The 13,324-nt window shown below is 36.2% G+C and overlaps 1 protein-coding gene across 1 annotated transcript in view; it reads right to left on the reverse strand.

Annotated features, from left to right (window-relative positions):
* The window catches only part of ABCC9 (ATP binding cassette subfamily C member 9), a 137,357-nt gene that overhangs the window by 72,342 nt on the left and 51,691 nt on the right, over positions 1-13,324 (reverse strand). Inside the window, exons 16-18 of the mRNA XM_025402121.1 lie at positions 12,511-12,618; positions 5,317-5,389; positions 2,233-2,338 (exon numbers count right to left, since the gene is read on the reverse strand). Of these exons, the coding sequence (XP_025257906.1) occupies positions 2,233-2,338; positions 5,317-5,389; positions 12,511-12,618 (287 nt within the window). The remainder of the gene's footprint in view (positions 1-2,232; positions 2,339-5,316; positions 5,390-12,510; positions 12,619-13,324) is intronic.

Below are 13,324 nucleotides of genomic sequence, written 5' to 3' on the forward strand. Positions count from 1 at the left end.
AATTTTTTTTTTTTTGTACAGATAGGGTCTCACTACGTTGTCCTGGCTGGTCTCGAACTGCTGTTTTCAAGTGATACTCTTCCCTCAGCATCCCAAAGTGCTGAGATTACAGGCATAAACCACAGCTGGCAGATTTCTTTCACAGTTCTCTCCAAAAAGAGAAAATCAGTCTCTACTGAGCAAATGTATGCTGTTTTTTTCCTCACGTTTTCTTCTTTGCTTAGCTTTCATGAAATTCAGAGAGAAATTTGTGGCCCATATGTTATAATTATACAGGACTTCAGTACATGCATTTCTGTCTATTACAACTTCAGATGATTATTTAAATAATATTTTAAAAATTTATTTACCTTTATCTTTCAAACTCCACTATACTATGTTATTTTAAATAAAACAATACAAAACTTTATGAAACAAGACATGATATAAATCATATACATGCTGAGGAAAGCAAGAAAATAAATAAGTAGGTTATAAAGAATATTTTCTGCATCCTCACATCATTTCTTTATTCATTAACACATGATAATTATGAATGACAATATTGGGGGTCAATTTAGCTCAAGTGGAGCTGGGGCCTGGAAAGTTAAATTACACTTGGAACAGGCCAGATTAGGAGATCTTCCTGGTAGTATGAAAATAAAATCTCAAGCCTTTTCTGTCACTGTCATTCTTTCTCTCTGTTTTAATGATGGTAAATCAGGATATAAACAAAACCCAAATAACTTAATTATGATTTTACAAGCCACATAATATAATTAAATCCAGTGGGATCTGCTTCTTCACCCAAGATGGAAGTGGCTTCATCCAAGTGGCTAGGGGAACATCATCTAGTGCCTGAGGTTAGTGACTGACACCGTCTGCTGCTTGAGGACAGTGGCAGGGGAAACCTTGTCTACTGCCATGAAGCAAACTGAAGTAGCAATGTTTTACTGAGCTCTCTGCTGGAGGCGCACTAAACAGTTGCAAGTTACTATCTGCTAGATTTGCTCAATGGGGATAAAATGTACACTCGACAATTCAGTCTTCTTCTTTTGCCAATGACATTGAAAACAGGATTTACACTTCTGCTAATTTCAGCCTGAATTTCACAACCAAGAATTTTTTTCTTAATTGGAGTTTAAAATATAATATACTCTTAAAAAGCCATAGTCTTCTCATTCTTGAGAGATGTCTGTGTATGTAAAGAGCAAACTCAGCCACAGCAGAATTCATGATAATAGGTACAAAATGATATGAAAGAACATCTGTGCGTTTCCCAACCTCAACACAATTGATATTTGGGACAAGAGAATCCCTTGGTATGGGGGCTGTCTTGTGCACTGTAGGATGTTTAGCAGCATCCCTGCCCTCTATCCACCAGACCAGTAGCAACCCAATGCTTCAGTGTAAAACCAAAAATGTCTCCAGATATTGCCAAATGTCCCCGGGGGCAAAAATCACACCTGTTTGAGAACTACTGGTCTATAGCCTAATTTCTTAGATCAGCTGTAGCCAATTTATTCATAAACTACTTATGAGGAGTCTACTAAGTAGGCCAAACTAAATAAGCATAACTTACTCTTTGTTAACCAATTATGTAACATTTTTCTGAATCACTTTATTACCACAATGTGCTTTGACCACCATTCAAATATCTAGAAGAAACATCATTTTGGAAGCGATCATTCAAATGTCTGGAAGATGCACTTTATTTTCCATGTCATTAGAATTGCACAACATACTAATCAAATCTATTCATATCTCCAACTATATACTTCTAGTATCTAGTTTAAGTATAAGGATAAATAGTTGATTTTCATTTCTTATACAGATTTTGGAAAAGATCATTTGATATTTCTTCTCTGAACATTGAACCTTTAAGGCACTGTTTCTATTTAAGCTTTATAAATAATGCAAATTTTCCATAACTTATTTTATTATTGAGTAAACTTTTAAGTTATTTCTTTAAGCATTACCCACTTAAATTAAAAATCTGTCTTTACAATCCCATCCTTACTTTTGTCTCAGCAATATAGTAGTTTATATTATTATAAACAACTTTTGTAATAAATTGTTTTGTAACTTTTTATTTTTGACTTTGAAGGTTTCCACCAATTTTTTTTTAAAGCTGTGCTTATTTCTGAGTGGTCTTCAGAGTTAGAACATGTAAATGTATTTGTCTAAGTTCTTTCCTTGGAAGATTATCAGATGTATGACATAGCAATGGAAGCCAACTTAAAATATACATACTTGCTCCAGTGAACTTTTCCTTCCAACGTCTGCATCTCACCAAGGATGGCAAGGAGAAGAGAGGACTTCCCACATCCTACTTGGCCCACAATCATGGTTAACTGACCTAATAAAGCAAAACAAAGGATAACTACAGAATGAGATGGATTCTTAGTGAAATAAAATCAAAACACATTTAGAAAAAGCTAATGTTTTACAATCAATGGCCCAGTTTTGATCTCCAGCAATAAGGTATTCTAAACAGCTCCTTTCTCTGACACATCTTTTTGGAAAAGGAAAAAAATATATATATATAATGATTTATTATTTTAAAAACTAAGAGAATGGCTGATATCAGTAAAGAGAGCAATGAAATAATTGCCTAGATCATCAAGATTAGTTTTAACTTTAATATTCAATTCATTCAGAATATAAAGGACAGTTTTTACTAAAACAAATAATTGAGATAAAAATGATTTGGGTGAATTTATTAAGGCACTCTCTTCTCCAATTTCTCTTTGAAGAAGAGAGTGTCTTTGCATGTATAATAGAAAAATCTATGTCTTTGCATTTATAATAGAAAAATCTATTTCTAATGAACATCAGGCCAGGTCAAAAATATTTCTATTCAATTACAGAGACATTTTAAGGAAAAATTACTGGGTTTATTCCTAAATATTTTATTCCTTTTGATGCCATCGTGGATAGTATTGTTTTCTTAATTTGAGATCATTTGTTGTTAGCATATAAGCACTTGGAAATAAAATTAACCAGGGAGGTGAAAAACATATACACTGAAAACTATGACATTGGTGAAATTAACACAAACAAAAAAATGAAAAGACATCTGGGCTTAGGGACTAGAAGAATTAATATTGTTAAAATGTCCATACTACCCAAAGCAATCTACAGATTCAATGTAATCCTTATCAAAATCCCAATGGCATTTTTTACAGAAATAGAAAAATCAATTCCAAAATTCATATGGAAACAGTAGACCCCAAAGAGCCAAAGCTATCTTAAGAAAGCAGAACAAAGCTGGAAGTATCACACTTTTTGCTTGCAAAACATATTACAAACCTACAGTATTCAAAACAGTATGGTACTTGCATAAAAACACATGCATATATCAATGGAACAGAAGAGAGAGACCATAAATAAACCCATACATATGCAATCAACTGGTCTTCAGCAAGGGGTTTCAACAAACTGGATATCTACATGCAAAAAAATAAAATTGGAGCCTATACTACACCATACACAAAAATAAACTCAAAATGGATTAAAAACTTAAATGTCAGACCTGAAACTATAAAAATCCTTAAAGAAAAAACAGAGGAAATGCTTCTTGGCATTGAACTTGGCAGTGATTTCTTGGATTTCACACCAAAGCACAGGCAATAAAACCAAAAATAGATAAGTAGAAGCACATCAAACTAAAGAGCTTCTGCACAGCAAAGGAAACAACAGAATGAAAAGGAGACCTATGGAATGAGAGAATATATTTGCAAACTATCTGTCTGATAAGAGATTAATATCCAAAATATAAAATAGTAAAAAAAAAAAAAAAAAAAAAAAAACGGAAGCAGAAACAAAACAATTGAATTAAAAAATGGACAAAAAACCTGAATAGAGATATTTCTCCAAGTAAGACACACAAATGGCCACCAGGTATATATTAAATGGCATTCAACAACACTAATCATCAGGGAAATGCAAATCACAACCATGAGATATCACCTCACACCTGTTAGAATGGCTGTAACAACAACAAAAAAAGAAAGATAACAAGTGTTAGTGAGGATGTGGAGAAACTGGAACCCTTACACACTGTTGCTGGCAATGTAGAATTGTGCAGCCAACAATGGAAAACAGCATGGAGGTTCCTCGAAAAACTAAAAATAGAATTGTCATATGATCCAGCAATCCTGCTTCTGGGTATTATGCAAGAGAATCAGAATTAGGGTCTCAAGGAAATATCTGCTCCCCCATCTTCATTGTAGCATCATTCACAATAGCCAAGATATTGAAACAACCCAAATGTCCATTGATAGATGAATGAATAAAGAAAATGTGGTATATACATGCAATGGGATATTATTCAGTCTTATAAAAAGAAGGAAATCCTGCCATTCACAACAACATGGATGAACCTAGAGGACATTATACTAAATGAAATAAGCAAGCCATAGAAGGAGAAATACTCTATGATTCCACTTATATGAGGTATCTAAAATTTTGACTATTTTAGGTATTTTAATTAATTTAGTCAAAAGTTTAGACACTTATTTTCACAGAAGCAGAAAATAGAATTGTGGGTTCCAGGAGATGGGGGAAAGGGAAAATGGGAAATTGTTGTTCAATAGTTATTATTGGATTTTAGTTACGTGGGATGAATAAGTTCTAGAAATCTGCTGGTTAATATAGTATGTACAATTAACAACATAGCCCTGTGTACTTTAAAATGTGTTAAGAGGATAAATCTCATGTTAAGTGTTCTTCCCACAAAAAATAAAGTAAAAACAGAAGAAAATAAACACTAGAAGAAAAGAAGAACATAAGGAAATTTTTGGTAGCGATTGCACATTGAACACCTTTATTGTGGTGATGGTTTTCACACGTATATACATATGCCCAAACTCATCAAAATGTAAGCATTAAATATATGCAATTTTTGTGGATCAATTAAACTTCAATAAAACTTTTAAAAAATATTAAATATAATTATTGGATATTTAAGTTTTAAGTATCTTGAAAACTTCCTCAGTATTTCTCAGAAATAGAAAATAAGTTTCTCATATACTCTTTCTTTAAAGTGTTTCTCAAACAAAAAGTGAAATCAACCACCCCACTGTTTAAATTGCCCAAATCAGCAAATGAACAGTAAATAATTGTCCAAAGGTATAGACCCATGGTGAAAGGCAGGTCTTATCATTTCCAGCCATTCCCACAGTGACACAGTGGCTCACAAGCAGAATGGTGCAAATAGGTAACCATAAATAATATTTATGTCTTTAAAGTCTCTCTTTGTTAGGCTCAATTATCTTGGAAAACTATGGTTATGGTCATGAACAATTACAAATATGCATAACAAATGACTCTTACCTGTTGGAATTCGAATGTCTATATTGGATAATGTGGCTAAACCACTGCCCCATGAAAAGTATCCATTTGTGACCTACAAAATAAAAATATAGAAATTAAATTATATGTGTGGTATCAATGAATAATTCTAATTAAAATAAAAATGTGTAAGTGCTAAAAGACTCAACCCAAGGTAGAACATATAATGGTGAAATTCTGATTTAGAGTTATGGCTATTTAGTGGTGTAAATGAAAAATCAAAGAGAATGAAAGTGAAAGGAGGGTCTTTCAATTTGCGATATTATGAAGAGTGCTAAAAATCTCTGAAAATTTGGGATTACCGGATTGTTTACATATGGACATTCTTAAAAGACAATTGTCCCAAACACTTTCCAATGAAATCCCTACATTAATTATTTTCTTACTGCCAGACAATTCCCCAAATCCTAGTGATTAAAATAAAGAAGAGAAATCACCACAAATTATTCCAGCAAAATGACTTCATTAACTGAGGAGGAAAACTCTGTAATTAATGAGTTTCCTGAATTGTGTAGGCCAACTATTCACTGAAGTTAAAAAAAGAGTAAAGAATAATAAAAGAAGTGAGGCAATATTGCTTGTGTTATAAATGCCAGCAATCAGCAAAAATCACAATACCTTCTATTCATCCCGCAGAATCTATTTGTTTTAACAAGCTTCAAGTGGACTTAATACTTTTACCAGTTATAAAAATAGGAAATAAAACAATAACAGAACCCAAGAATTAGAAGGATGAAGTAGACATAGATGACGGGAGGAAGGGCTCCTAAAAATCAGGAGAAATTAAAGATACACTTTGCTCATAAACTAATACCTTATTTCAAAACCATAAATGAAATTTCTAAGCACACTATTGTTTAGGAATTTTGCAGAACGGATTTGTGATATCTCAATTATAACTACATATAACCCTAAAAACTCTTCATAAAATGAACAACTTAGAGAGTGAAAAACTCTGCTTGAAAAGGCTAGATTATGTTTGTCCATGCAGGTTTTCTCTAGCTTATAATACACATGGCACAACATTTAGTAATAGCCGTAACATAGCTATGCATGAAATTAGTCATGGAAGGAGGGTCTTACGGAAGGGCTGGATTAGAATTACTGATTGCTTTGTAAATATGGCTGATCATCCTCATTCTGTGTGAGGCACAGGGTTAGGTTGGCATAGATTACAAAGAAGGCATAATGCATCCTCCCTTCTCTCTTGAAGCTTGCAATCAGTTGAGTAAGTAAACCATGGAAAGAAGTGAGTACAAGACACTACATTATGGGCTAAGTACCAAATAGAGGGGACACACAGACACTAAGTACAATAGCAGCTCATAAAGAAAATCATTTACATCTGGGATGAGTCAAAAAACTTTTTGGAAAAAGAGGCCTTTTAACTAGTTTTGTAAAATATACTGAATGTCATTGAAAGCATTTGTAGGTAAAGAACTATAGTGAGAATAGGCCAAAGATGAAAAAACTATAAAATATGTCAGAGAAAACGATGAATAGAGCTAGCTGGGGCAGAGCTGGCTGGGGCTGTCATTATGGTTAAACGACAAAGGGCATGCAAAGAAATGAAACAGCCTCAGAGGCTGAAGATTCCATTTTCTCTCCCAGAGTAGGGGAGGAGGCTAAAAGAGGCACAAAAATGGATGCTTGTGGACAAGGGCCAGCATGAAACTGAGAGGGACCTTACATGACACCCTGGATGTTCTCAGCGAATTGGGAGCTAAGGTGATCTGGAGAAAGAGGAGGCAAAAGGGGAGAGAAGGAGGTGGCAATAGAGTGGTGACAGTTGCATAGCTACTGTAGGTTTGGAAAATAATGCTGCTAAGAGACATGTAAAAGGATGGCAGATAGCTACTGGGGGAGGGGAGTCAGCTGAGACTGGAGATAATAAATCTGTGACCATGCTGGCCTATATCGCTGTGTCACCTTCTCCATAGCACTTAGCAGCCTGGTTATAGACGTGTAGATGGCGTGAGGTTGGATTCCTGCAGAAAGGTACTAAAGGACTGGGAGAAAAAGAAGGGGCTCAAGATATTGAAGATTTCAATAGTATTAAAAAAAAAAAACAATGACCATGAAATTAAAGGCCTGAGAAAACTTGGGTACCAGGATTTTGTTGTCAGTGGCTGACTAGTCTAATAGAGTAAGATAGAGGGGATGCAGTTCCAGGTGGTGACCAAGTGTGAATACAGATTATATGAGTGTGGCAGTAAATTATACCTGTGATATCAATGAACAATTTCTAATTAAAATAAAAATGTGTAAGTGCTAAAAGACTCAACCCAAGGTAGAACACACAATGGTGAAATTCTGATTTAGAGTTATGGCTATTTAGTGGTGTAAATGAAAAATTAAAGAGAATGAAAGTGAAAGGAGGGTCTTTCAATTCGTGCTATTATGAAGAATGCTAAAATTCCTTTAGTACCTTTCTGCAGCAATCCAACCTCATGCCTTCTACACATGTAAAACCAGGCTGCTGAGTGCTATGGAGAAGGTGACACAGTTATCCACGTGAGGTGCAAAGGAATGACGGTAGATTAGGGGATTTTCAGGCTGGGATACTGGATAGACTGTGCCCCTGGAAGTATAAATCCTAACCATGTGTGGCACATACAAAGATAGAACGGTGGACTAGGAAACATACTCACATCTACAGAGAAGGTGGAAGAGTGATTACGAGGTCCTCTGATAATAGATGTGAGAGCAGGCAGAAAATACCATAGCTTTATGAGTGTGACAGGGGAAGGTCATGGTCTGAAAGTAGCAGGAAAGAACTAGAAGAATGAAATGTCACCTTCTGATTTGGTGCTACATTGAACTAAAAGAAGGAACAACATCCACACAAGAAAGACAGAAGAGCAGGAAAGTTAAAGTTAAATTCTCCTGCTACCATTTACACTTTCATTCCCTCCCACCTTTTACAAAATGCACTAAATTCCCCACCAGCAGGGTTAAAATCCTGACTTCCCCAACTAGATGTCTGAACTTGGAAAATCAGCTAAAATGTAAATCAGTCTTTGCAAAGCATCTTGTAAGGATAGGTACAATGATGAACATCATAGCAGGGTTTCTGATAGAGGAAAGATGGAGGCAAGCTCAGTGTACATCACTAGGGGATAAGTAAAATGCAGTGACACAGTCTACAGGATACAATGGTGCACTTAGCAGAAACAAACGATCAAGAAAACATTTAAGTAAATTGAGAGCACGTACACACTTATGACAACACTACATATTTTACAAAGATATGAGCATGCCTAAGCATATCAAGCACATTAGAGCTGGTTCTATAATGATGGGGTTAGGGGGTATGTATATTGGAGATGAGGTGACTTTGATAGGAAGAAGTATCAGGGATACAGGGAAAGAATGAATTAAAATTTAAAAGCAGGAGCCAGATAGACACAAAATGTCACCTAGTATATGATTCCATTTATATGAAATATCCAGAATAGGCAAATCCATTGGTTGCTGCCCAGGGCAAGGGGAGTGGGAAATGGGAAGCAATTGCTTAATGGGTTTGAGATTTCCTCTTGGGGTGATGAAACAGTTTTGGAACTAGGTAAATGTTGCACAACATTGTGAATGTACTAAATGCCACTGGACTGTTCACTTTGAAATGGTTGTCTGCTAAGTGAATTTCACCTCAATGAAAAGAATGTGTTTTTAAATGTAAAGGCAGGGCACAGACAGACCATCGTCCATTTTCTCCTTCTGAAAATAAGTAACAACGATGAACAAAATTTGGTTTGTAAAAAATCTCACCAAAAGAAGCAGTTAGGAAATGCCAAGTCAAAATATAAGGAAAAAATACAAATTCAAAAGTGTGAACCCCAGACCACCTAAGCCTCTTTTCCCCAAAGGGCCAAGTATAGCTAAGAGGGAAAACAAAAACAAAAACAAAAACAAAAACAAAAAACAGTTATAAAGACTTGTTCTAAAAGGTATCAATGTTCATTAGAAAGCTATAGTAATCATTACAGCGGGATACTGAACAGACAAATAAATCTGAGAAAAATCAATAAAGGCTATCAACTGATTCGCACACATATAGATCCTTGATGTGTAACTGACATCACACTGAAGATCAGCAGGGACAGTGATCAATATATGGGGCTAGGCAACTAGATATCACACTTGAAAACATTAAATCAGACCTTACTGATTTACTACTAAATTTGGGAAAATGACTACTACTAAATGTACTACTGCTACATTTATGATTTACTAATAAATTATTCATCACTGATTTACCTACTAAATCACATCCCTACTTCATACTAAACACAAAAATTGATTTTATGTATATTAAAGAAATAAAGGTAAAAAGTGTAGCTTCAAAGCTTTTAGGAGCTCGTATAGAACGTCATCATGGCCTCTGGGTAGGAAAAGTTTTCTTAAATAAGACCAAACACCAAAGCATTAACCATAAAGGAAAAGTTGTATACTAGACTCTATTAAAATTAAGAACTTCTGCTCAGTGAAAGATATCATAGAGCGGAAAGCCAAGCCACATAGAGTGGGAGAAGAATTTTGCAACGTATTTGACTGTCAAAGTAGTACCAAGAATTTTTTTTTTTTTTTTTTTTTTGAGACGGAGTCTTGCTCTGTCCTCCAGGCTGGAGGGCAGTGGTGCGATCTTGGTTCACTGCAAGCTCTGCCTCCCGGGTTCACGCCATTTCCCTGTCTCCCTGCCTCGGCCTCCCGAGTAGCTGGGACTACAGGTGTCTGCCACCACGCCCGGCTAATTTATTGCATTGTTAGTACAGACGGGTTTCACCATGTCAGCCAGGATGGTCTCGATCTCCTGACCTCGCGACCCACCCACCTCGGTCTCCCAAAGTGCTGGAATCACAGGCATGAGCCACGATGCCTGGCCAAGAATTTTTAAAGAGGAGAAGGACAAACAACCTGGTAATTCACAAAAGAGAAATCCAAACCCAAACCCCAATGGCCATTTTCATAAATATATCTTATATCGAAAATTGTTTGACCTCATTTGTAATCAGAAAAATGCAAATAAAAACCACAGCAAGATACAGTTGCATCTCTCCCAGCACATAACACTTGGCAAAAAAAATGAGAAGGATTTTTTTAGTGAAGATGTAGAACAACTGGAACTCTCAGTCACTTCTGGTGAAAGTGTAAATTGGCACCATCACTTTGGAAAGCAGTTTGCCATTATCTAGGAAGGCTGAGGAAGCACATACCATATAACTCAGCAACTGTTCACAATACCCCCAAACTGAAAAACACCCAACAGCCCATCAAAAGTAGAACAGATAATTAACTTCTGGTATATTTCTACAACAGAACAATTTATACAATAGAACAGCAATGAGAGTGAATGAATTGCGGTTACAGCAGTATGGATGAATTACACATACACAATGTTGAGCAAAAGAAGCAACACACACCCATACACACATATTTAAACTTTTAAGAAACTAAAAATATGTTTTTAGGGATGCGTGTATAGCAAGAGTAATCAAGGAAATGATGACTGTAAGAGTCAGGGTGGCAATTATATCCCAGGGGAAATATGTAAGAAGACAGCAGATACATGTGTTGCTGCATTTTCTGAGGGAGCTGCTGATATAAATACGTACTTCTCTGAAGTATATAGTATTTCACAATAAAAATATTTCAAGAAATAAATACATTACTACCAACTTGTGAGCTTTCGCCATAAATAAAAAAATTAATTTGAGCTTGAAAGTGAGCCTGAAACTGCGGAGGCCATTCAGAAGCACAGCAAAGTCAGAGCCATTGATAAGCAGCTATTTTTCTAATGCATGAATGGTCAATTTTGGAAAAAAAAAATCATAATAGTCTCTCTTTTTTTCTTTCAAAATGAAAATTAATGAAACACATGGAAAAGACATATTTTTAGATTCCTACTATAGTGAACAGAAAATGTCAATTAAAAACTGGCCCTGTTTTTTATTCACCAATACATTAGTTGTTATCTGGGCATTGTGGGGAAACAACAGCATAGAGGACTCTTTCCAATCTCTCATTCCTTATCTTTTCATAGCCCCTAGTTTCCACTCTGCCTGACCATTATAATTGCCTAGGAACACCACACACACACACACACACACACACACACACTCTCTCTCTCTTTTTTTTTTTAAAGCTTTGTAGGTGATTCTAACGCATAACCAAAGTCAAGAATCACTAGAACCCTCTTTAAAATTCCTATGTGACATATCCTTTTAACCCCAAAACAACCACACTGTGGATTGGTGGACAATGGCATGTCCACCTCAAGATGGGCAAACCATGGCTCAGTGAGGCATAGTAATGTGCCCAAACATCAGGCATCAAGTTAGTGGAAAAGGGAGGGCTAGCACTAGCTTGTTCCATTCAATCACAGGTTTGTTCTGATTGTGAAGTGGCTATTGTGGGAAGGTATTGTGTCAGGTGTCAAGGAGAGAGAGACCTAAACATAGCTCTTGGCTCTACTATACACCCCATACTGAGCCTCTCCGTCTCTCTGACTGGCCTAGGCTGTGCAGAGGAATTGGATATCCTCCAACAGCCAATGCAGCCAGTTTGCTAAGTTTCCAGGACTCTGGCAGCTCCCATGGATGGAGGCCCTTGACTGCTGCTGGCAGCTATTCTAGTTCCTGCACAACACTGACCACGCCCTCTTATCCCCAACTCTAGGTTGCCTGTTCTGCCTTAACTTAAGCGCAATGCCTGGGGAGAGTCCAAATAGCCAAGTTTGAAATGAGATCAAGGGCAGTACCGGGAAACTGGTGAATGCATACACTAGTCTGAGTCTGCCCTGATTGAAAACAATGACTATCTAATTTATATTCCTAAAATACGAAGGTATAATGTTGGTATTCTCCAGGAATCAATTTATTTGGTTGATAAACATAGGAATACCAGAAAAAAATACATGCGACACTAGCTTCTAAAGCAGATTCAGAAGAAAGGCACATTCTCTGGTTATTGAAATGTGCTGCTGGAGCAAAAATTGTGGCTGGGAGATGAGGAAGAACTGACAACCAAAACTCAGATATTTTTAAAAATGTTGTTAGGGTTAATGACAACTGTAAAAAGAATTTAAAGGCACAATTTAGGACACTTTCACAGAACTTCGCCATAAAGTAGTAACATAAATGTATCTATTCATGTAAGAATCCAGGAAATAAAAATAACCTTTATTGCGATGTCCTCTGTTTCTGTGGGACGTAGACGCCGTGTTGATTGCTCATAGCTGTCCAGGTGATATCTTCCAGGCTGTTTCCTGTTTATAGTTTTTGGCTGCTGCATTCCAAAAGGAAAAGAACACAAGTTGAAGCTTTATTAAAAAAATGAGGTTTTACCGAACATTTACTCACATTGCTAACTAAGTTCCAAGAAAAGGAAACAAGTGGATGTCATATTTTAATTATTTCAATGACTCCTTCATAAAAAAAAAAAGAAAAATTCTTAAGTTATAGTTAAATCTCATTCACATGCCTCTTAAGAAAATATGAAAATAGGATACTTGCAAATGATGGAAGTTAAAGTACAGAGTCCCATAATCTTTCTCCAGTGATATGGATGGATTATCTTTCTCCAGTGGTATGGATAAGCTTTTTGGATAATCTTTCTCCAGTGATATGGATGGATTATGCCCAGGCAATAAAAACAACTGTGTGGTGTTAAAAGGTGATCAGATTAACTCAGGTCAAACTACAATCCATTTGTTAGACTATCATATGGTTTGGCTGTCGTGGGAGGGACCCAGTGGGAGGTAATTGAATCATGGATGGGGGGCCTTTTCCTGTGTTGTTCTCGTGATAGTGAATAAGTCTCAGGAGATCTGATGGTTTTAAATAGGGGAGTTCCCCTGCACACACTCTCATGTCTGCCACCATATAAGATGTGCCTTTGCTTCTTCTTTGCCTTCCACCATGATTGTGAGGCCTCCCCAGTCATGTGGAACTGTGAGTCCATTAAACCTCTTTCCTTTATAAATTACCCAGTC

Source organism: Theropithecus gelada, chromosome 11 (assembly GCF_003255815.1).
Source record: "Theropithecus gelada isolate Dixy chromosome 11, Tgel_1.0, whole genome shotgun sequence".
Lineage (NCBI taxonomy): Eukaryota > Metazoa > Chordata > Mammalia > Primates > Cercopithecidae > Theropithecus > Theropithecus gelada.